The sequence below is a fragment of the Oncorhynchus nerka genome, linkage group LG17 (assembly GCF_034236695.1).
Source record: "Oncorhynchus nerka isolate Pitt River linkage group LG17, Oner_Uvic_2.0, whole genome shotgun sequence".
In the NCBI taxonomy this organism is placed as follows: Eukaryota; Metazoa; Chordata; class Actinopteri; order Salmoniformes; family Salmonidae; genus Oncorhynchus; species Oncorhynchus nerka.
The window spans coordinates 7,035,615-7,058,336 of record NC_088412.1 but is presented as its reverse complement, the minus strand read 5'-3'; the positions used below and the strand labels follow the sequence as shown (position 1 = coordinate 7,058,336).

Here is a 22,722-nt window from a genome sequence, read left to right as displayed (position 1 = left end):
CGTTGTGGAAATTGAACCCACAACTTTTGCATTGATTGTCAGTGTGTTTCCCTCTAGGACTGTGCTCAAGGTCTCCAAGAACATGCAGAAAGAAAAAGACAGTCTGCAGAGGCAGTTGGAGTTACTGAGGTCTGTCTGCCTGCCTGTCGTCTGTCTGCCTGCCTATCATCTGCCTGCCTGCCTGCCTGCCTGCCTGTCGTCTGTCTGACTGCCTGCCTGTCGTCTGACTGCCTGCCTGTCGTCTGACTGCCTGCCTGTCGTCTGCCTGCCTGCCTGTCGTCTGCCTGCCTGCCTGTCGTCTGTCTGACTGCCTGCCTGTCGTCTGTCTGCCTGCCTATCATCTGTCTGCCTGCCTGCCTGCCTGCCTGTCGTCTGTCTGTCTGACTGCCTGCCTGTCGTCTGCCTGCCTGCCTGTCGTCTGCCTGCCTGCCTGTGTCTGTCTGTCTGTGTTTGCCTGCCTGTGGTCTGCCTGCATGTCTGTCTGTCTGTCTGCGGGTTACCAGTTTGTTTATTGGAGAGCAAATCACATTTGTTGTTTATGAAGTGCTTACTGTACGCGTTACTATGTGTTTGTTTCTGATTTGTTTATCCTCTCAGGGATATGAACAAACGTCTGAGAGATGAGAAAGACACACATCAGTCCCAGAAGAGGGTCAGTGTTAGTCACCGACGCTCTCTCCTCGTCTCTCCTCTTCTCTCCTCGCCTCTCCTCGTCTCCCCTCGTCTCCACCAGTCTGTCCCACCATCACCACTCCCAAACTCCCACTGTCACTATACGGGGCTCCACCCCCTGGACACGCCCCTACTACCCCAACTGAACCATGCTAGTTCTCCCTGGACACGCCCCTACTACCCCTACTGAACCATGCTAGTTCTCCCTGGACACGCCCCTACTACCCCTACTGAACCATGCTAGTTCTCCCTGGACACACCCCTACTACCCCTACTGAACCATGCTAGTTCTCCCTGGACACACCCCTACTACCACTACTGAACCATGCTAGTTCTCCCTGGACACGCCCCTACTACCCCAACTGAACCATGCTAGTTCTCCCTGGACACGCCCCCACTACCCCAACTGAACCATGCTAGTTCTCCCTGGACCCACCCCTACTGAACCATGCTAGTTCTCCCTGGACACGCCCCTACTACCCCTACTGAACCATGCTAGTTCTCCCTGGACACACCCCCACTACCCCCTACTGAACCATGCTAGTTCTCCCTGGACACACCCCCACTACCCCTACTGAACCATGCTAGTTCTCCCTGGACACACCCCCACTACCCCCTACTGAACCATGCTAGTTCTCCCTGGTCACGCCCCCACTACCCCTACTGAACCATATTAGTTCTCCCTGGACACGCCCCTACTGAACCATGCTAGTTCTCCCTGGACACACCCCTACTGAACCATGCTAGTTCTCCCTGGACACACCCCTACTGAACCATACTAGTTCTCCCTGGACACACCCCGACTACCCCTACTGAACCATGCTAGTTCTCCCTGGACACACCCCTACTGAACCATGTTAGTTCTCCCTGGACACGCCCCTACTGAACCATGCTAGTTCTCCCTGGACACACCCCTACTGAACCATGCTAGTTCTCCCTGGACACACCCCTACTGAACCATGCTAGTTCTCCCTGGACACACCCCCACTACCCCTACTGAACCATGCTAGTTCTCCCTGGACACACCCCTACTGAACCATGCTTGTTCTCCCTGGACACACCCCTACTGAACCATGCTAGTTCTCCCTGGACACACCCCTACTGAACCATGCTAGTTCTCCCTGGACACGCCCTACTGAACCACACACCCTACTGAACCATGCTAGTTCTCCCTGGACACACCCCTACTGAACCATGCTAGTTCTCCCTGGACACACCCCCACTACCCCTACTGAACCATGCTAGTTCTCCCTGGACACACCCCTACTGAACCATGCTTGTTCTCCCTGGACACACCCCTACTGAACCATGTTAGTTCTCCCTGGACACACCCCCAATACCCCTACTGAACCATGCTAGTTCTCCCTGGACACGCCCCCACTACCCCTACTTAACCATGTTAGTTCTCCCTGGACACACCCCCACTACCCCTACTGAACCATGTTAGTTCTCCCTGGACACACCCCTACTACCCCTACTGAACCATGTTAGTTCTCCCTGGACACACCCCCACTACCCCTACTGAACCATGCTAGTTCTCCCTGGACACACCCCCACTACCCTAATGAACCATGTTAGTTCTCCCTGGACACACCCCACTACCCCTACTGAACCATGTTAGTTCTCCCTGGACACACCCCCACTACCCCTACTGAACCATGTTAGTTCTCCCTGGACACACCCCCACTACCCCTACTGAACCATGCTAGTTCTCCCTAGACACACCCCTACTGAACCATGCTAGTTCTCCCTAGACACACCCCTACTGAACCATGCTAGTTCTCCCTGGACACACCCCCACTACCCCTACTGAACCACGCTAGTTCTCCCTGGACACACCCCTACTCAACCATGCTAGTTCTCCCTGGACACGCCCCCACTACCCCAACTGAACCATGTTAGTTCTCCCTGGACACACCCCCACTACCCCTACTGAACCATGCTAGTTCTCCCTGGACACACCCCCACTACCCCTACTGAACCATGCTAGTTCTCCCTGGACACACCCCTACTGAACCATGCTAGTTCTCCCTGGACACACCCCTACTGTACCATGTTAGTTCTCCCTGGACACACCCCTACTGAACCATGCTAGTTCTCCCTGGACACACCCCTACTGAACCATGCTAGTTCTCCCTGGACACACCCCCACTACCCCTACTGAACCATGCTAGTTCTCCCTGGATACACCCCTACTGAACCATGCTAGTTCTCCCTGGACACACCCCTACTGAACCATGCTAGTTCTCCCTGGACACACCCACACTACCCCTACTGAACCATGTTAGTTCTCCCTGGACACGCCCCTACTGAACCATGCTAGTTCTCCCTGGACACGCCCCCACTACCCCTTCTGAACCATGCTAGTTCTCCCTGGACACACCCACACTACCCCTACTGAACCATGTTAGTTCTCCCTGGACACGCCCCTACTGAACCATGCTAGTTCTCCCTGGACACGCCCCCACTACCCCTACTGAACCATGTTAGTTCTCCCTGGACATGCCCCTACTGAACCATACTAGTTCTCCCTGGACACACCCCTACTGAACCATGCTAGTTCTCCCTGGGCACGCCCCTACTACCCCTACTGAACCATGTTAGTTCTCCCTGGACACAACCCCACTACCCCTACTGAACCATGCTAGTTCTCCCTGGACACACCCCTACTACCCCCCACTGAACCATACCTATGGTTTGTAGACGGCATCTCTAGTACTGGGTAATATTTGTAACTGTGATGATATTTCAGAGTCACTGTTTTTTAGGGGTATGTTTTGAGAGAGGCTGTGAGCAAAACAAGGCCTGGAGATCTTCCTTGGTCAGATCACGTTACATTGTAAAGGAAAAACTTCTGGGCCATAATGAATGTTATTGTTGTGTGGCGAAGGAACAGACTGGTACCTCCAAGTCTGTTCCAACGCAAAGGGCATCGCTGTTTCTGAGGTAAACGGCATCGCTGTTTCTGAGGTAAACGGCATCGCTGTTTCTGAGGTAAAATCGCTGTTTCTGAGGTAAACGGCATTTTATAGATGTTTGTTGTTGTTGTTGAGTTTGAGTATTTTTTTTGAACAATGTTATTTTGAAGGTGAGAAATATGCATCCCATAATACTGTATCTTTAATGGTCTGTAGATTCCAAGGTAGCACTTTCATCTTTCTTGATCAAACGTTTTTGTTGTTTTTAATTTAATAAAAGGAACAAAGTATTGAAAACACAGGAAGTTCTTGCAATCCAGCATACAGTACAATATTGTAAAATAAACAACTGGAGGGGACGGGAGGGGACGGGAGGGGAGGGGACGGGACGGGACGGGACGGGACGGGTGGGGACGGGAGGGGTCGGGAGGGGACGGGACGGGAGGGGAGGGGTGGGGACGGGAGGGGTCGGGAGGGGAGGGGTGGGGACGGGAGGGGAGGGGTGGGGACGGGAGGGGACGGGAGGGGACGGGACGGGAGGGGAGGGGACATTTTCCTAGTGCAAAAGCAATGTGCAAAAAAAAAAGATCCTTAACCTCATTGTAATCTAGCAGTGTGATTTCATTTGAAACATGCGATATTGACGAGACGATTATTTAACTAGAGTTTAGTAAACTGAGTTGTCGGTAATTGTTGCACTTTACACAATGCTTTTACGCAATTAAACACTTTACTTGAGAACTGTGTATTTACCTGTTATCTGTTATCTATTTTTATCTTATATTTGTAAACATGTTCATGTGTTCATATTTAATGTCTTTTTGACCAAATAAATGTTGTTAAATCACCATTTTGGTGCCCGAATAAACAACACCTATATCCATTTTTGTTTTTTTCATTCTTGTTTCTCTGCCATCATGTTCAGCCTCCTAATGTCAGGAAGCCTCTGCGGAAGAAAGGCTCAGTGATAGGGAACTACATACTGCAAGACAAGCCAATCGAAAGGTTTGTTTCATCCATGATTCAGCCAGTTAAACCGCATGCTAGGCAGGCTGCAGCCTTAGTCTATTTTTAATGAAGTTTTAAGATGGAACTAACAGTTATAATAACTTAAGTTATGAAGTTATTATGACTGTTTTATAGTAACTAAGTATAATTGACCTAAGGAAGTAACTAATGTTCTGTCCCGTTGATTTACTAAGACAGCTGAGCTCTTTCAGCCAATCAGAGCTGGAGCTGGCTTCAGACGGGATACCATGTAACTCGTCCAAGAGAAGATTCAGAGAACACAGCTGTGACGATAATGGAGGGACTGAAGCAATACAGGTACTGTGGACGAGAGAGAGAGAGAGAGAGAGAGAGAGAGAGAGGGGGAGCGAAAAGGAGAGCGAGGAGGAGAGAAAGGTAAAGGGAGAGAGAGGAGAGAGATGAAGACAGAGAGAGAGAGAGAGAGAGAGGAGAGAGAGAGAGAGAGAGAGATATGCAAATATAGGACATTTGCAGGACATTTGCATTCTGTAAAACCACGATGGAAGGTCTGGGACATACTTACGTTACGACTGAGAATTTAGACAGACCAACTGAATAAAGTTGCATACCCCCCCCCCATCTGCTCCTTCCTCTACAGGCCAGACTGACCAGCACCCACCCTCAGAGGGTATTCAAGGTGGTGTTTTTGGGGAACTCGGGAGTGGGCAAAAGCTCCTTCATCCACCACTACTGCAATGGACACTTCCCCAACACACTGGGTACTACTGTGGGTAAGAGAGTTAGACCCAATAACAGACTGGGTACTACTGTGGGTAAGAGAGTTAGACCCAATAACAGACTGGGTACTACTGTGGGTAAGAGATTTAGACCCAATAACAGACTGGGTACTACTGTGGGTAAGAGAGTTAGACCCAATAACAGACTGGGTACTACTGTGGGTAAGAGAGTTAGACCCAATAACACACTGGGTACTACTGTGGGTAAGAGAGTTAGACCCAATAACACACTGGGTACTACTGTGGGTAAGAGAGTTAGACCCAATAACACACTGGGTACTACTGTGGGTAAGAGAGTTAGACCCAATAACACACTGGGTACTACTGTGGGTAAGAGAGTTAGACCCAATAACACACTGGGTACTACTGTGGGTAAGAGAGTTAGACCCAATAACACACTGGGTACTACTGTGGGTAAGAGATTTAGACCCAATAACAGACTGGGTACTACTGTGGATAAGAGAGTTAGACCCAATAACACACTGGGTACTACTGTGGGTAAGAGATTTAGACCCAATAACAGACTGGGTACTACTGTGGGTAAGAGAGTTAGACCCAATAACACACTGGGTACTGCTGTGGGTAAGAAAGTGGTCATGTCCAAAATCTGTCTCGCTTACTACATACTATTTATAGCATACTCTTTAGTAATGATGTAAGCAACACATATCAACATACTAGACTCACTAATATTGAGAGTGTGTTGTTGCCACCATTCCTTCATTTTGGTACAGAAAAGGTGGAATGATTACGACATCCGGGAATTTAAAGCATATAACAATTTAGAGGTAGTGGACTACATGGGCAATTTGGGAGGGATTGGACTACAATTGGAATAGGGGAGGGAGTGGACTACATGGGGAAGAGGGGAGGGAGTGGACTACATGGGGAATAGGGGAGGGAGTGGACTACATGGGGAGGTAGTGGACTACATGGGGAAGAGGGGAGGGAGTGGACTACATGGGGAAGAGGGGAGGGAGTGGACTACATGGGGAAGAGGGGAGGTAGTGGACTACATGGGGAAGAGGGGAGGGAGTGGACTACATGGGGAATAGGGGAGGTAGTGGACTACATGGGGAGGTAGTGGACTGCATGGGGAGGTAGTGGACTACATGGGGAGGTAGTGGACTACATGGGGAGGCAGTGGACTACATGGGGAGGTAGTGGACTACATGGGGAGGTAGTGGACTACATGGGGAGGTAGTGGACTACATGGGGAGGTAGTGGACTACATGGGGAGGTAGTGGACTACATGGGGAGGTAGTGGACTACATGGGGAGGGAGTGGACTACATGGGGAGGGAGTGGACTACATGGGGAGGGAGTGGACTACATGGGGAATAGGGGAGGGAGTGGACTACATGGGGAGGGAGTGGACTACATGGGGAATAGGGGAGGGAGTGGACTACATGGGGAATATGGGAGGGAGTGGACTACATGGGGAGGTAGTGGACTACATGGGGAATAGGGGAGGGAGTGGACTACATGGGGAATATGGGAGGGAGTGGACTACATGGGGAGGTAGTGGACTACATGGGGAGGGAGTGGACTACATGGGGAGGTAGTGGACTACATGGGGAGGTAGTGGACTGCATGGGGAGGTAGTGGACTACATGGGGAATAGGGGAGGGAGTGGACTACATGGGGAGGTAGTGGACTGCATGGGGAGGTAGTGGACTGCATGGGGAGGTAGTGGACTGCATGGGGAGGTAGTGGACTGCATGGGGAGGTAGTGGACTGCATGGGGAGGTAGTGGACTGCATGGGGAGGTAGTGGACTACATGGGGAGGTAGTGGACTACATGGGGAATAGGGGAGGGAGTGGACTACATGGGGAGGTAGTGGACTACATGGGGAGGTAGTGGACTACATGGGGAGGTAGTGGACTACATGGGGAGGTAGTGGACTACATGGGGAAGTAGTGGACTACATGGGGAATAGGGGAGGGAGTGGACTACATGGGGAAGAGGGGAGGGAGTGTACTACTTGGGGAATAGGGGAGGGAGTGGACTACATGGGGAAATAGGGGAGGGAGTGGACTACATGGGGAGGTAGTGGACTACATGGGGAGGTAGTGGACTACATGGGGAGGTAGTGGACTACATGGGGAGGTAGTGGACTACATGGGGAGGTAGTGGACTACATGGGGAATAGGGGAGGTAGTGGACTACATGGGGAATAGGGAGGTAGTGGACTACACGGGGAGGTAGTGGACTACACGGGGAGGTAGTGGACTACACGGGGAGGTAGTGGACTACACGGGGAGGGAGTGGACTACACGGGGAATAGGGGAGGGAGTGGACTACATGGGGAGGTAGTGGACTACATGGGGAGGTAGTGGACTACATGGGGAGGTAGTGGACTACATGGGGAGGTAGTGGACTGCATGGGGAGGTAGTGGACTACATGGGGAAGAGGGGAGGGAGTGGACTACATGGGGAATATGGGAGGGAGTGGACTACATGGGGAGGGAGGGAGTGGACTACATGGGAGGAGTGGACTACATGGGGAGGGAGTGGACTACATGGGGAATAGGGGAGGGGGTGGACTACATGGGGAGGTAGTGGACTACATGGGGAATAGGGGAGGTAGTGGACTACATGGGGAATAGGGGAGGGAGTGGACTACATGGGGAGGTAGTGGACTGCATGGGGAGGTAGTGGACTACATGGGGAGGTAGTGGACTACATGGGGAGGTAGTGGACTGCATGGGGAGGTAGTGGACTGCATGGGGAGGTAGTGGACTGCATGGGGAGGTAGTGGACTGCATGGGGAGGTAGTGGACTACATGGGGAGGTAGTGGACTACATGGGGAGGTAGTGGACTGCATGGTGAGGTAGTGGACTGCATGGTGAGGTAGTGGACTGCATGGGGAGGTAGTGGACTGCATGGGGAGGTAGTGGACTGCATGGGGAGGTAGTGGACTACATGGGGAATAGGGGAGGTAGTGGACTGCATGGGGAGGTAGTGGACTACATGGGGAATAGGGGAGGTAGTGGACTACATGGGAGGTAGTGGACTACATGGGGGGGAGGAGTGGACTACATGGGGAATAGGGGAGGGAGTGGACTACATGGGGAGGTAGTGGACTACATGGGGAGGTAGTGGACTGCATGGGGAGGTAGTGGACTACATGGGGAGGTAGTGGACTACATGGGGAGGTAGTGGACTACATGGGGAGGTAGTGGACTGCATGGGAGGTAGTGGACTACATGGGGAGGTAGTGGACTACATGGGGAGGTAGTGGACTACATGGGGAATAGGGGAGGAGTGGACTACATGGGGAGGTAGTGGACTACATGGGGAGGTAGTGGACTACATGGGGAGGTAGTGGACTACATGGGGAGGTAGTGGACTACATGGGGAGGTAGGACTACATGGGGAGGTAGTGGAATAGTGGGATGGGGAGATAGTGGACTACACCGGGAGGGGGATGGGGAATAGGGAGGTAGTGGACTACATGGGGAGGTAGTGGACTACATGGGGAGGTAGTGGACTGCACGGGAGGTAGTGGACTACATGGGGAGGTAGTGGACTGCATGGGGTAGTGGACTACAGGGGAGGTAGTGGACTACATGGGGAGGGGGGAGTGGACTACATGGGGAATGGGGAGGTAGTGGACTGGGGAGGTAGTGGACTACATGGGGAGGTAGTGGACTGCATGGGGAGGTAGTGGACTGCATGGGGAGGGAGTGGACTACATGGGGAGGTAGTGGACTACATGGGGAGGTAGTGGACTGCATGGAGAGGTAGTGGACTACATGGGGGGGAGGTAGTGGACTGCATGGGGAGGTAGTGGACTACATGGGGAGGTAGTGGACTACATGGGGAGGTAGTGGACTGCATGGAGAGGTAGTGGACTACATGGGGAATAGGGGAGGTAGTGGACTGCATGGGGAGGTAGTGGACTGCATGGGGAGGTAGTGGACTGCATGGGGAGGTAGTGGACTGCATGGGGAGGTAGTGGACTACATGGGGAGGTAGTGGACTACATGGGGAGGTAGTGGACTACATGGGGAGGTAGTGGACTACATGGGGAATAGGGGAGGTAGTGGACTACATGGGGAGGTAGTGGACTACATGGGGAATAGGGGAGGTAGTGGACTACATGGGGAATAGGGGAGGTAGTGGACTACACGGGGAGGTAGTGGACTACACGGGGAGGGAGTGGACTACACGGGAATAGGGGAGGAGTGGACTACATGGGGAGGTAGTGGACTACATGGGGAGGTAGTGGACTACATGGGGAGGTAGTGGACTGCATGGGGAGGTAGTGGACTACATGGGGAAGAGGGGAGGGAGTGGACTACATGGGGAATATGGGAGGGAGTGGACTACATGGGGAATATGGGAGGGAGTGGACTACATGGGGAGGTAGTGGACTGCATGGGGAGGAGTGGACTACATGGGGAATAGGGGAGGGGTGGACTGCATGGGGAGGTAGTGGACTACATGGGGAATAGGGAGGTAGTGGACTGCATGGGGAATAGGGGAGGGGGACTACATGGGGAGGTAGTGGACTGCATGGGGAGGTAGTGGACTACATGGGAGGTAGTGGACTACATGGGGAGGTAGTGGACTGCATGGGGAGGTAGTGGACTGCATGGGGAGGTAGTGGACTGCATGGGAGGTAGTGGACTGCATGGGGAGGTAGTGGACTGCATGGGGAGGTAGTGGACTACATGGGGAGGTAGTGGACTACATGGGGAGGTAGTGGACTACATGGGGAGGTAGTGGACTGCATGGTGAGGTAGTGGACTGCATGGTGAGGTAGTGGACTGCATGGTGAGGTAGTGGACTGCATGGGGAGGTAGTGGACTGCATGGGGAGGTAGTGGACTACATGGGGAATAGGGGAGGTAGTGGACTGCATGGGGAGGTAGTGGACTACATGGGGAATAGGGGAGGTAGTGGACTACACGGGGAGGTAGTGGACTACATGGGGAATAGGGGAGGGAGAGGACTACATGGGGAATAGGGGAGGGAGTGGACTACATGGGGAGGTAGTGGACTACATGGGGAGGTAGTGGACTGCATGGAGAGGTAGTGGACTACATGGGGAGGTAGTGGACTGCATGGGGAGGTAGTGGACTACATGGGGAGGTAGTGGTCATGTGGGAGGTAGTGGACTACATGGGGAGGTAGTGGACTCATGGGGAGGTAGTGGACTACATGGGAATGGGGATAGTGGACTCATGGGGAGGTAGTGGACTACATGGGGAGGTAGTGGACTACATGGGGATATAGTGGTCATGGGAGGTAGTGGACTCATGGGGAGGTAGTGGACTACATGGGGAGGTAGTGGACTGCATGGGGAGATAGTGGACTCACGGGAGTATAGTGGACTACATGGGGAATAGGGGAGGTAGTGGACTATCATGGGGAGGTAGTGGACTACACGGGGAGGTAGTGGACTACAGGGAGGTAGTGGACTACAGGGGAGGTAGTGGACTACACGGGGAGGTAGTGGATAGTGGGAGGTGTGGACTACATGGGGTCTGGGGAGGGAGTGGACTACATGGGGAATAGGGGAGGGAGTGGTCTGGGGATAGTGGTACATGGGGAGGTAGTGGACTGCATGGGAGGTAGTGGTCTGCATGGGGAGGGAGTGGTCATGTGGGAGGTAGTGGTCTGGGGAGGTAGTGGTCTGCATGGAGAGGTAGTGGTCATGGGGTGGGGATAGTGGTCTGCATGGGGAGGTAGTGGACTGCATGGGGATAGTGGTCTGCATGGGGAGGTAGTGGACTGCATGGAGAGGTAGTGGTCTGGGGAATAGGGAGGTAGTGGACTGCATGGGAGGTAGTGGACTGCATGGGGAGGTAGTGGACTGCATGGGGAGGTAGTGGACTGCATGGGGAGGTAGTGGTCATGGGGAGGTAGTGGACTACATGGGGAGGTAGTGGTCATGGGGAGGTAGTGGTCATGGGGAGGTAGTGGACTCATGGGGTAGGGATAGTGGTACATGGGGAGGTAGTGGACTACATGGGGAGGGAGTGGACTACATGGGGAATAGGGGATACTTATTTTCCACCATCATTTGCAAATAAATTCATTAAAAATCCTACAATGTGATTTTCCGGACATGTTTTTCTCATTTTATCTGTCATAGTTGAAGGGTCCCTATGATGAATATTACAGGCCTCTCTGTATATAGTGGTCTGTGTGTGTATAGTGGTCTGTGTGTATATAGTGGTCTGTGTGTGTATAGTGGTCTGTGTGTGTATATAGTGGTCTGTGTGTGTATAGTGGTCTGTGTGTATATAGTGGTCTGTGTGTGTATAGTGGTCTGTGTGTGTATAGTGGTCTGTGTGTATATAGTGGTCTGTGTGTATATAGTGGTCTGTGTGTATATAGTGGTCTGTGTGTGTATAGTGGTCTGTATGTATATAGTGGTCTGTGTGTATATAGTGGTCTGTGTGTGTATAGTGGTCTGTGTGTGTATAGTGGTCTGTGTGTATATAGTGGTCTGTGTGTGTATAGTGGTCTGTGTGTGTATAGTGGTCTGTGTATATCATGGTCTGTGTGTGTATAGTGGTCTGTGTGTATATAGTGGTCTGTGTGTGTATATAGTGGTCTGTGTGTGTATAGTGGTCTGTGTGTGTATAGTGGTCTGTGTGTGTATAGTGGTCTGTGTGTGTATAGTGGTCTGTGTGTATATAGTGGTCTGTGTGTGTATAGTGGTCTGTGTGTGTATAGTGGTCTGTGTGTATATAGTGGTCTGTGTGTGTATAGTGGTCTGTGTGTATATAGTGGTCTGTGTGTATATAGTGGTCTGTGTGTATATAGTGGTCTGTGTGTGTATATAGTGGTCTGTGTGTGTATAGTGGTCTGTGTGTATATAGTGGTCTGTGTGTGTATAGTGGTCTGTGTGTGTATAGTGGTCTGTGTGTATATAGTGGTCTGTGTGTGTATATAGTGGTCTGTGTGTATATAGTGGTCTGTGTGTGTATAGTGGTTTGTGTGTGTATAGTGGTCTGTGTGTATATAGTGGTCTGTGTGTGTATAGTGGTCTGTGTGTATATCATGGTCTGTGTGTGTATAGTGGTCTGTGTGTGTATATAGTGGTCTGTGTGTGTATAGTGGTCTGTGTGTGTATAGTGGTCTGTGTGTATATCATGGTCTGTGTGTATATAGTGGTCTGTGTGTATATCATGGTCTGTGTGTATATAGTGGTCTGTGTGTATATCATGGTCTGTGTGTGTATAGTGGTTTGTGTCTGTATAATGTTATGTGTGTATATAGTGCTCTGTGTGTATATCATGGTCTGTGTGTATATAGTGGTCTGTGTGTATATAGTGGTTTGTGTGTGTATAATGTTATGTGTGTGTATAATGTTATGTGTGTGTATATAGTGCTCTGTGTGTATATCATGGTCTGTGTGTATAATGTTATGTGTGTATATAGTGGTTTGTGTGTATATAGTGGTCTGTGTGTGTATATAGTGGTCTGTGTGTGTATATAGTGGTCTGTGTGTGTATATAGTGGTCTGTGTGTATATAGTGGTCTGTGTGTATAATGGTGGTATGAATGTGTGTATATAGTGGTCTGTGTGTATAATGGTGGTATGAATGTGTGTATATAGTGGTCTGTGTGTATATAGTGGTCTGTGTGTATATAGTGGTCTGTGTGTATAATGGTGGTATGAATGTGTGTATATAGTGGTCTGTGTGTATAATGGTGGTATGAATGTGTGTATATAGTGGTCTGTGTGTGTATAGTGGTCTGTGTGTATATAGTGGTCTGTGTGTATATAGTGGTCTGTGTGTGTATAGTGGTCTGTGTGTGTATATAGTGGTCTGTGTGTGTATAGTGGTCTGTCTGTATATAGTGGTCTGTGTGTGTATATAGTGGTCTGTGTGTATAATGGTCTGTGTGTTAACTGCAGGTGTCGACTTCCAGATGCGTGCTGTGACACTGGGCTCCACCACCATCGCTCTTCAGCTCTGGGATACTGCAGGACAGGAGTGTGTGTGTGTGTGTGTGTGTGTGTGTGTGTGTGTGTGTGTGTGTGTGTGTCAGTGGAGGCTCCTCTGAGGAGTAAGGGGAGGACAATCTTCCTCAGTGAATTTCAGAAAAATGTGAAACAAAAAAGTTATCTTATTTAGATACAACTATAGTAAATATATTCACCTGACCAAATAATTGATTAAAACCCTGTTTTTGCAAACAAGGTCTACAGTAGCCTCAACAGAACTCTGTAGGGTAGCACCATGGTGTAGCCGGAGGACAGCTAGCTTCCGTCCTCCTCTGGGTACATTGACTTCAATACAAAACCTAGGAGGCTCATGGTTCTCACCCCGTTCCATAGACTTACACTGTAATTATGACAACTTCCTGGAGGATGTCCTCCAACCTATCAGAGATCTTGCAGCCTGAGCTGACATGTTGTCCACCCAATCAAAGGATCAGATAATGAATCTAGTACTGAAAGCATAAGCTACAGCTAGCTAGCACTGCAGTGCATAACATGTGGTGAGTAGTTGACACAACGAGAGAGAGAGACAATAGTTGAACAGTTTTGAACAAATTAATTTATTCAAAAAATAAAAGAGAACGAGAGAGAGAGAGCTATATTTCGGTGTGTATATCTTTTTCACTTTTACTTACTTAGGTAGCGAATGCAGCTAGCTAGTTTAGCCTACTCAAACACCTGGCTAAAACAGAGAGGGATGCTATGTTAGCTAGCGGGCTATGGCTATCCAACAAAGAGGGATGCTATGTTAGCTAATTGGCTCTGGCTATCAAACAGAGAGGGATGCTATGTTAGCTAGCGGGCTAAGGCTATCAAACAGAGAGGGATGCTATGTTAGCTAGCGTGCTAAGGCTATCAAACAGAGAGGGATGCTATGTTAGCTAGCGGGCTAAGGCTATCAAACCGAGAGGGATGCTATGTCGAGTCGCAATTTAACGGCTCAGACACGAGACGTATGTGGCAGGGTCTACAGGAAATCACGGACTACAAAAACAGCCACGTCACTGATACCGACGTCACTCTTCCAGACAAACTAAACACCTTCTTTGCCCACTTTGAGGATAGTACAGTGCCACCGTCGCGGCCCGCTAACAAGGACTGCCCCCCCCTCTCCTTCTCCGTGGCTGACGTGAGTAAAACATTTAAACATGTTAACTCTCGCATGTCTGCCGGCCCAGACGGCATCCCTAGCTGCATTCCTCAGAGCATGCGCAGACCAGCTGGCTGGTGTGTTTACGGACATATTCAATCACTCCCTATCCCAGTCTGTTGTCCCTTCACGATGGCTACCATTGTTCCTGTACCCAAGAAGGCAAAGATAACTGAACTAAATGGTGTGTGTGCTCAGCCCCCTCCTGTACTCCCTGTTCACCTACGACTGCGTGGCCATGCACGCCTCCAACTCAATCATCAAATTTGCAGATGACACAACAGTAGTGGGCTTGATTACCAACAACGATGAGACAGCCTACAGGGAGGAGGTGAGGGCCAGGAAAACAACCTCAGACTCAATGTCAACAAAACAAAGGAGATGATTGTGGACTTCAGGAAACAGCAGAGGGAGCAGCCCCCCATCCACATCGACGGGACAGTTGTGGAGAAGTTGGAGAGTTTTAAGCTCCTGGGCGTACACATCACAGACAAACTGATATGGTCCACCCACACAGACAGCGTGGTGAAGAAGGCGCAACAGCGTGGCCTGGTATGGCAGCTGCACCGCCCTCAACCGCAAGGCTCTCAAGAGGGTGGTGCGATCTGCACAACGCATTCACCCGGGTCAAACTACCTTCCCTCCAGACACCTACAGCACCCGATGTCACGGAAAAGCCAAAAAGGACAACAACCACCCGAGCCACTGCCCTTTCACACCACTATCATCCAGAAGACGAGGTCAGTACAGGTGCATCAAAGCTGGGACCGAGAGATTGAAAAACAGCTTCTATCTCAAGGCCATCAGACTGCTAAACAGCCATCACTAACTCAGAGAGGCTGCTTCCTAAATTAGAGACCTGATCACTGGACACTTTAATAAATGGATCACTAGTCACTTTAAACAATTCCACTTTAATCATGTTTACATATCTTACATTACTCATCTCTTATGTATATACTGCATTTTATACCATCTACTGCACCTTGCCTATGTCGCTCGGCCGTCGCTAATCCATATACTGATATATGCGTATTTTCATTCATCCCTTTAGATTTGTGTGTATCAGGTAGTTGTTGGGGAATCGTTAGATTACTTGTTAAATATTGCTGCACTGTCGGAACTAGAAGCACAAGCATTTCGCTACACTCGCATCTGCTAACCATGTGTATGTGACCAATAAAATGTGATTTTATTTGTTAGCTAGCTGGCTCTGACTATCCTACACTGGAACTCTTCCAAGTCAAGGTAAGGTTTTGGTTTTATTAATTTATTGCCAGTGTAACTGCTAAAGTGCTTACTGACTGTACTGCATGATTGTAGCGGGTTTACCAATGCGGTAGTTCTATTATCCATGGTGACGATGACGTAGGCTGTGTGTAGCGGTTATGATATGAAGGTTTTGACACCTGGCCACAGACAGCTGATGCGTTTGTGCATTGAAGTCCACAAGCGAAGGGGAAAAAGGTGAGAGGAGGGGAGCGCGTAGATGCGAGAAGTAATTATATAATGATTAAAGGGATCATGCTGTTTGTATGTGGCTGCTATGAAAATGAACTGTGTTTGCGTGTGATCAGGGGGTGTATTCATTCCGCCGATTCTGTTGAAAAACATTTCTCAAATGGAACAAAACGGGGATAAACATACCTGAATTTGTCCAATAGAAACGCTCGTTTGCAACTGTTGGACTAATGATTACACCCTAGATCAGCTAGATGCAGGTAAGAGTGTCCACGTTGGTATTGAGTGTGTCACTGTCTGTCACCTTGATTACTAATATGTCTGTCGGCCTGTGTGCACCTACGTTGTAAACTTTAATTCATAGGCTAGGTTGTAGCAACCTCATGATGGGTACAGGGAAAATGTAAGTATCATGTAGTAGCCTAAACCTATCACTGTTACATTGACCTGTGTGAATGGAATATGAATGAGAGTCATCCAATATGCTCTAATACAAATAATGCTTATGAAATATACTAATCCTCCCTCATCTTAAATGGCACCAACTGCCACTGGTCTGTGTCTGTGTCTGTGTCTCTGTGTGTGTGTGTGTGTGTGTGTGTGTGTGTGTTTGTGTGTAGTCATTTTGTCCTGTTTCTTTTCTTCACGTCCAAGGTTCCGCAGCATTACCCAGCAGTACTATCGCAAGGCTGATGGAATCCTCACCATGTATGACATCACTGACTCCGCCTCCTTCTCCGCGGTCAGAGGGTGGATGGACCTTGTGCAGGTGAGTGAATGGACAGGTGAAGGGGCGAATAAATTATTGCAGTTTTTTGCATACAACACCATCACGTGACAGGCTGTTGGGTAATATGAATTTGCATACAACCCCATCATGTGACAGGTTGTTGGGTAATATGAATTTGCATACAACCTCATCATGTGACAGGCTGTTGGGTAAAATGAATTTGCATACAACCCCATCATGTGACAGGCTGTTGGGTAATATGAATTTGCATACAACCCCATCATGTGACAGGCTGTTGGGTAATATGAATTTGCATACAACCTCATCATGTGACAGGCTGTTGGGTAAAATGAATTTGCATACAACCCCATCACGTGACAGGTTGTTGGGTAAAATGAATTTGCATACAACCCCATCATGTGACAGGTTGTTGGGTAATATGAGTTTCATGTTAATTATATAATATGTCTATGATGGTAACATGTTAATTATATAATATGTCTATGATAGTAACATGTTAATTATATATTATGTCTATTATAGTAACATGTTAATTATATAATATGTCTATGATGGTAACATGTTAATTATATAATATGTCTATTATAGTAACATGTTCATTATTTAATATGTCTGGTAGTAACCTGCTCCTCTTCTGTACTAGGAAAGGATGTCTGAGGGGGCGGTCCTGATGCTGCTGGGAAACAAAATGGACTTATCAGAAGATCAGAAGAGGGAGGTTACCACCAGAGAGGGACAGCGATTGGCTGAGGTAAGATTATATCCTGATGACTGATGAGTCTTCAGGACTTCTAATGGCTGAGGTTGTTTTTACTACTATGTGCACCTAAACTCAGCGAAAAAAGAAACGTCCCTTTTTCAGGACCCTGTCTTTCAAAGATAATTCATAAAAATCCAAATAACTTCACAGATCTTCATTGTAAAGGGTTTAAACACTGTTTTCCATGCTCGTTCAATGAACCATAAACAATTAATGAACATACACCTGTGGAACGGTCGTTAAGACACTAACAGCTTACAGACGGTAGGCAATTAAGTTCACAGTTATGAAAACTTAGGACACTAAAGAGGCCTTTCTACTGACTCTGAAAAACGCCAAAGGAAAGATGCCCAGGGTCTCTACTAATCTGGGTGAATGTGCCTTAGGCATGCTGCAAGGAGGCATGATGACTGCAGATGTGGCCAGGTCAATGAATTACAATGTCTGCACTGTGAGACGCCTAAGACAGCGCTACACGGAGACAGGACAGACAGCTGATCGTCCTCGCAGTGGCAGACCACGTGTAACAACACCTGCACAGGATCGGTACATCTGAACATCACACCTGCGGGACAGGTACAGGATGCCAACAACAACTGCCCAAGTTACACCAGGAACGCACAATCCCTCCATCAGTGCTCAGACTGTCCGCAATAGGCTGAGAGAGGCTGGACTGAGGGCTGGTAGACCTGTTGTAAGGCAGGTCCTCACCAGACATCACCGGTAACAACTTTGCCTATGGGCACAAACCCACCGTCGCTGGACCAGACAGGACTGGAATAAAGTGCTCTTCACTGACGAGTCGCGGTTTTGTCGAACCAAGGGTGATGGTCGGATTCGTGTTTATCATTTCGAAGGAATGAGCGGTACACGGAGGCCTGTACTCTGGAGCGGGATCGATTTGGAGGTAGAGGGTCCGTCATGGTCTGGGGCGGTGTGTCACAGCATCATCGGACTGAGCTTGTTGTCATTGCAGGCAATCTCAACGCTGTGTGTTACAGGGAAGACATCCTCCCTCATGTAGGTTCATCCTGACATGACCCTCCAGCATGACAATGCCACCAGCCATACTGTTTGTTCTGTGCGTGATTTCCCCCAAGACAGGAATGTCAGTGTTCTGCTATGGCCAGCGAAGAGCCCGAATCTCATGTTGTGTGGTGTAGTGAGGTGATGTTGTGTGGTGTAGTGTGGCGTGAGGTGATGTTGTGTGGTGTAGTGTGGCGTGAGGTGATGTTGTGTGCTGTAGTGTGGCGTGAGGTGATGTTGTGTGGTGTAGTGTGGCGTGAGGTGATGTTGTGTGGCGTGAGGTGATGTTGTGTCCTGTAGTGTGGCGTGAGGTGATGTTGTGTCCTGTTGTGTGGCGTGAGGTGATATTGTGTCCTGTAGTGTGGCGTGAGGTGATGTTGTGTGGCGTGAGGTGATATTGTGTCCTGTAGTGTGGCGTGAGGTGATGTTGTGTGGCGTGAGGTGATGTTGTGTGGCGTGAGGTGATGTTGTGTCCTGTAGTGTGGCGTGAGGTGATGTTGTGTCCTGTTGTGTGGCGTGAGGTGATGTAGTGTGGCGTGAGGTGATGTTGTGTCCTGTTGTGTTTTCTCTACAGCAGGACAATGCAGTGTTCTATGAGTGTAGTGCAAGGAGTGGATACAACATAGAAGAACTGATGAAACAGCTGGCATGGTATGTAACATCATTACAACTGGTATGGTGTGTAACATAATTACAGCTGGTATGGTATGTAGGACATCATTACAGCTGGTATGGTATGTAGGACATTACAGCTGGTATGGTATGTAGGACATCATTACAGCTGGTATGGTATGTAACATCATTACAGCTGGTATGGTATGTAGGACATCATTACAGCTGGTATGGTATGTAGGACATTACAGCTGGTATGGTATGTAACATCATTACAGCTGGTATGGTATGTAGGACATCATTACAGCTGGTATGGTATGTAGGACATTACAGCTGGTATGGTATGTAGGACATCATTACAGCTGGTATGGTATGTAACATCATTACAGCTGGTATGGTATGTAGGACATCATTACAGCTGGTATGGTATGTAACATCATTACAGCTGGTATGGTATGTAACATCATTACAGCTGGTATGGTATGTAACATCATTACAGCTGGTATGGTATGTAGGACATTACAGCTGGTGTGGTATGTAGGACATCATTACAGCTGGTGTGGTATGTAGGACATCATTACAGCTGGTATGGTATGTAACATCATTACAGCTGGTATGGTATGTAACATCATTACAGCTGGTATGGTATGTAGGACATCATTACAGCTGGTATGGTATGTAGGACATCATTACAGCTGGTATGGTATGTAACATCATTACAGCTGGTATGGTATGTAACATCATTACAGCTGGTATGGTATGTAACATCATTACAGCTGGTATGGTATGTAGGACATCATTACAGCTGGTATGGTATGTAGGACATCATTACAGCTGGTATGGTATGTAACATCATTACAGCTGGTATGGTATGTAACATCATTACAGCTGGTATGGTATGTAGGACATCATTACAGCTGGTATGGTATGTAGGACATCATTACAGCTGGTATGGTATGTAGGACATCATTACAGCTGGTATGGTATGTAGGACATCATTACAGCTGGTATGGTATGTAGGACATCATTACAGCTGGTATGGTATGTAACATCATTACAGCTGGTATGGTATGTAACATCATTACAGCTGGTATGGTATGTAGGACATTACAGCTGGTATGGTATACAGCTGGTATGGTATGTAGGACATCATTACAGCTGGTATGGTATGTAGGACATCATTACAGCTGGTATGGTATGTAGGACATCATTACAGCTGGTATGGTATGTAGGACATCATTACAGCTGGTATGGTATGTAGGACATCATTACAGCTGGTATGGTATGTAGGACATTACAGCTGGTATGGTATGTAGGACATCATTACAGCTGGTATGGTATGTAGGACATCATTACAGCTGGTGTGGTATGTAGGACATCATTACAGCTGGTGTGGTATGTAGGACATCATTACAGCTGGTATGGTATGTAGGACATCATTACAGCTGGTATGGTATGTAGGACATTACAGATGGTATGGTATGTAACATAATTACAGCTGGTATGGTATGCAGGACATCATTACAGCTGGTGTGGTATGTAGGACATCATTACAGCTGGTGTGGTATGTAGGACATCATTACAGCTGGTGTGGTATGTAGGACATCATTACAGCTGGTATGGTATGTAGGACATCATTACAGCTGGTATGGTATGTAGGACATCATTACAGCTGGTATGGTATGTAGGACATTACAGCTGGTATGGTATGTAACATCATTACAGCTGGTATGGTATGTAAGGACATTACAGCTGGTATGGTATGTAGGACATCATTACAGCTGGTATGGTATGTAGGACATTACAGCTGGTATGGTATGTAGGACATCATTACAGCTGGTATGGTATGTAACATCATTACAGCTGGTATGGTATGTAGGACATCATTACAGCTGGTGTGGTATGTAACATCATTACAGCTGGTATGGTATGTAACATCATTACAGCTGGTATGATATGTAACATCATTACAGCTGGTATGGTATGTAGGACATCATTACAGCTGGTATGGTATGTAGGACATCATTACAGCTGGTGTGGTATGTAGGACATCATTACAGCTGGTGTGGTATGTAGGACATCATTACAGCTGGTATGGTATGTAACATTACAGCTGGTATGGTATGTAGGACATAATTACAGCTGGTGTGGTATGTAGGACATCATTACAGCTGGTATGGTATGTAGTACATCATTACAGCTGGTATGGTATGTAACATTACAGCTGGTATGGTATGTAGGACATTACAGCTGGTATGGTATGTAACGTCATTACAGCTGGTATGGTATGTAACATCATTACAGCTGGTATGGTATGTAACATCATTACAGCTGGTATGGTATGTAGGACATTACAGCTGGTATGGTATGTAGGACATCATTACAGCTGGTATGGTATGTAGGACATCATTACAGCTGGTATGGTATGTAGGACATCATTACAGCTGGTATGGTATGTAGGACATTACAGCTGGTATGGTATGTAACATCATTACAGCTGGTATGGTATGTAGGACATCATTACAGCTGGTATGGTATGTAGGACATCATTACAGCTGGTGTGGTATGTAGGACATCATTACAGCTGGTGTGGTATGTAGGACATTACAGCTGGTATGGTATGTAGGACATCATTACAGCTGGTATGGTATGTAACATCATTACAGCTGGTATGGTATGTAAGGACATCATTACAGCTGGTATGGTATGTAGGACATCATTACAGCTGGTATGGTATGTAGGACATCATTACAGCTGGTATGGTATGTAGGACATCATTACAGCTGGTATGGTATGTAACATCATTACAGCTGGTATGGTATGTAACATCATTACAGCTGGTATGGTATGTAGGACATCATTACAGCTGGTATGGTATGTAACATCATTACAGCTGGTATGGTATGTAACATCATTACAGCTGGTATGGTATGTAACATCATTATAGCTGGTATGGTATGTAGGACATCATTACAGCTGGTATGGTATGTAGGACATTACAGCTGGTATGGTATGTAGGACATCATTACAGCTGGTATGGTATGTAACATCATTACAGCTGGTATGGTATGTAAGGACATTACAGCTGGTATGGTATGTAAGGACATTACAGCTGGTATGGTATGTAGGACATCATTACAGCTGGTATGGTATGTAACATCATTACAGCTGGTATGGTATGTAACATCATTACAGCTGGTATGGTATGTAACATCATTACAGCTGGTATGGTATGTAGGACATCATTACAGCTGGTATGGTATGTAGGACATCATTACAGCTGGTATGATATGTAGGACATCATTACAGCTGGTATGGTATGTAGGACATCATTACAGCTGGTATGGTATGTAGGACATCATTACAGCTGGTATGGTATGTAGGACATCATTACAGCTGGTATGGTATGTAGGACATCATTACAGCTGGTATGGTATGTAACATCATTACAGCTGGTATGGTATGTAACATCATTACAGCTGGTATGGTATGTAGGACATCATTACAGCTGGTATGGTATGTAGGACATCATTACAGCTGGTATGGTATGTAGGACATCATTACAGCTGGTATGGTATGTAGGACATCATTACAGATGTCGTTCTCCCCCTGAACAAGGCAGTTAACCCACTGTTCC

At 48.0% G+C, this 22,722-nt stretch overlaps 1 protein-coding gene across 3 annotated transcripts in view; it reads left to right on the top strand.

Annotated features, from left to right (window-relative positions):
• The window catches only part of cracr2b (calcium release activated channel regulator 2B), a 41,888-nt gene that overhangs the window by 17,279 nt on the left and 1,887 nt on the right, over positions 1-22,722 (top strand). For 2 of the 3 annotated variants that reach the window (XM_065002892.1, XM_065002891.1), the window contains exons 10-15: positions 58-129; positions 598-652; positions 4,516-4,595; positions 4,793-4,916; positions 5,218-5,350; positions 13,239-16,472. In XM_065002892.1, coding sequence (XP_064858964.1) covers positions 58-129; positions 598-652; positions 4,516-4,595; positions 4,793-4,916; positions 5,218-5,350; positions 13,239-13,387 — 613 coding nt within the window. In that variant the 3' untranslated portion in view covers positions 13,388-16,472. Of the gene's footprint in view, positions 1-57; positions 130-597; positions 653-4,515; positions 4,596-4,792; positions 4,917-5,217; positions 5,351-13,238; positions 16,473-16,590; positions 16,706-17,330; positions 17,439-19,047; positions 19,125-22,722 lie in introns of those variants that run through there. The other variant, XM_065002893.1, reaches the window with a different exon arrangement.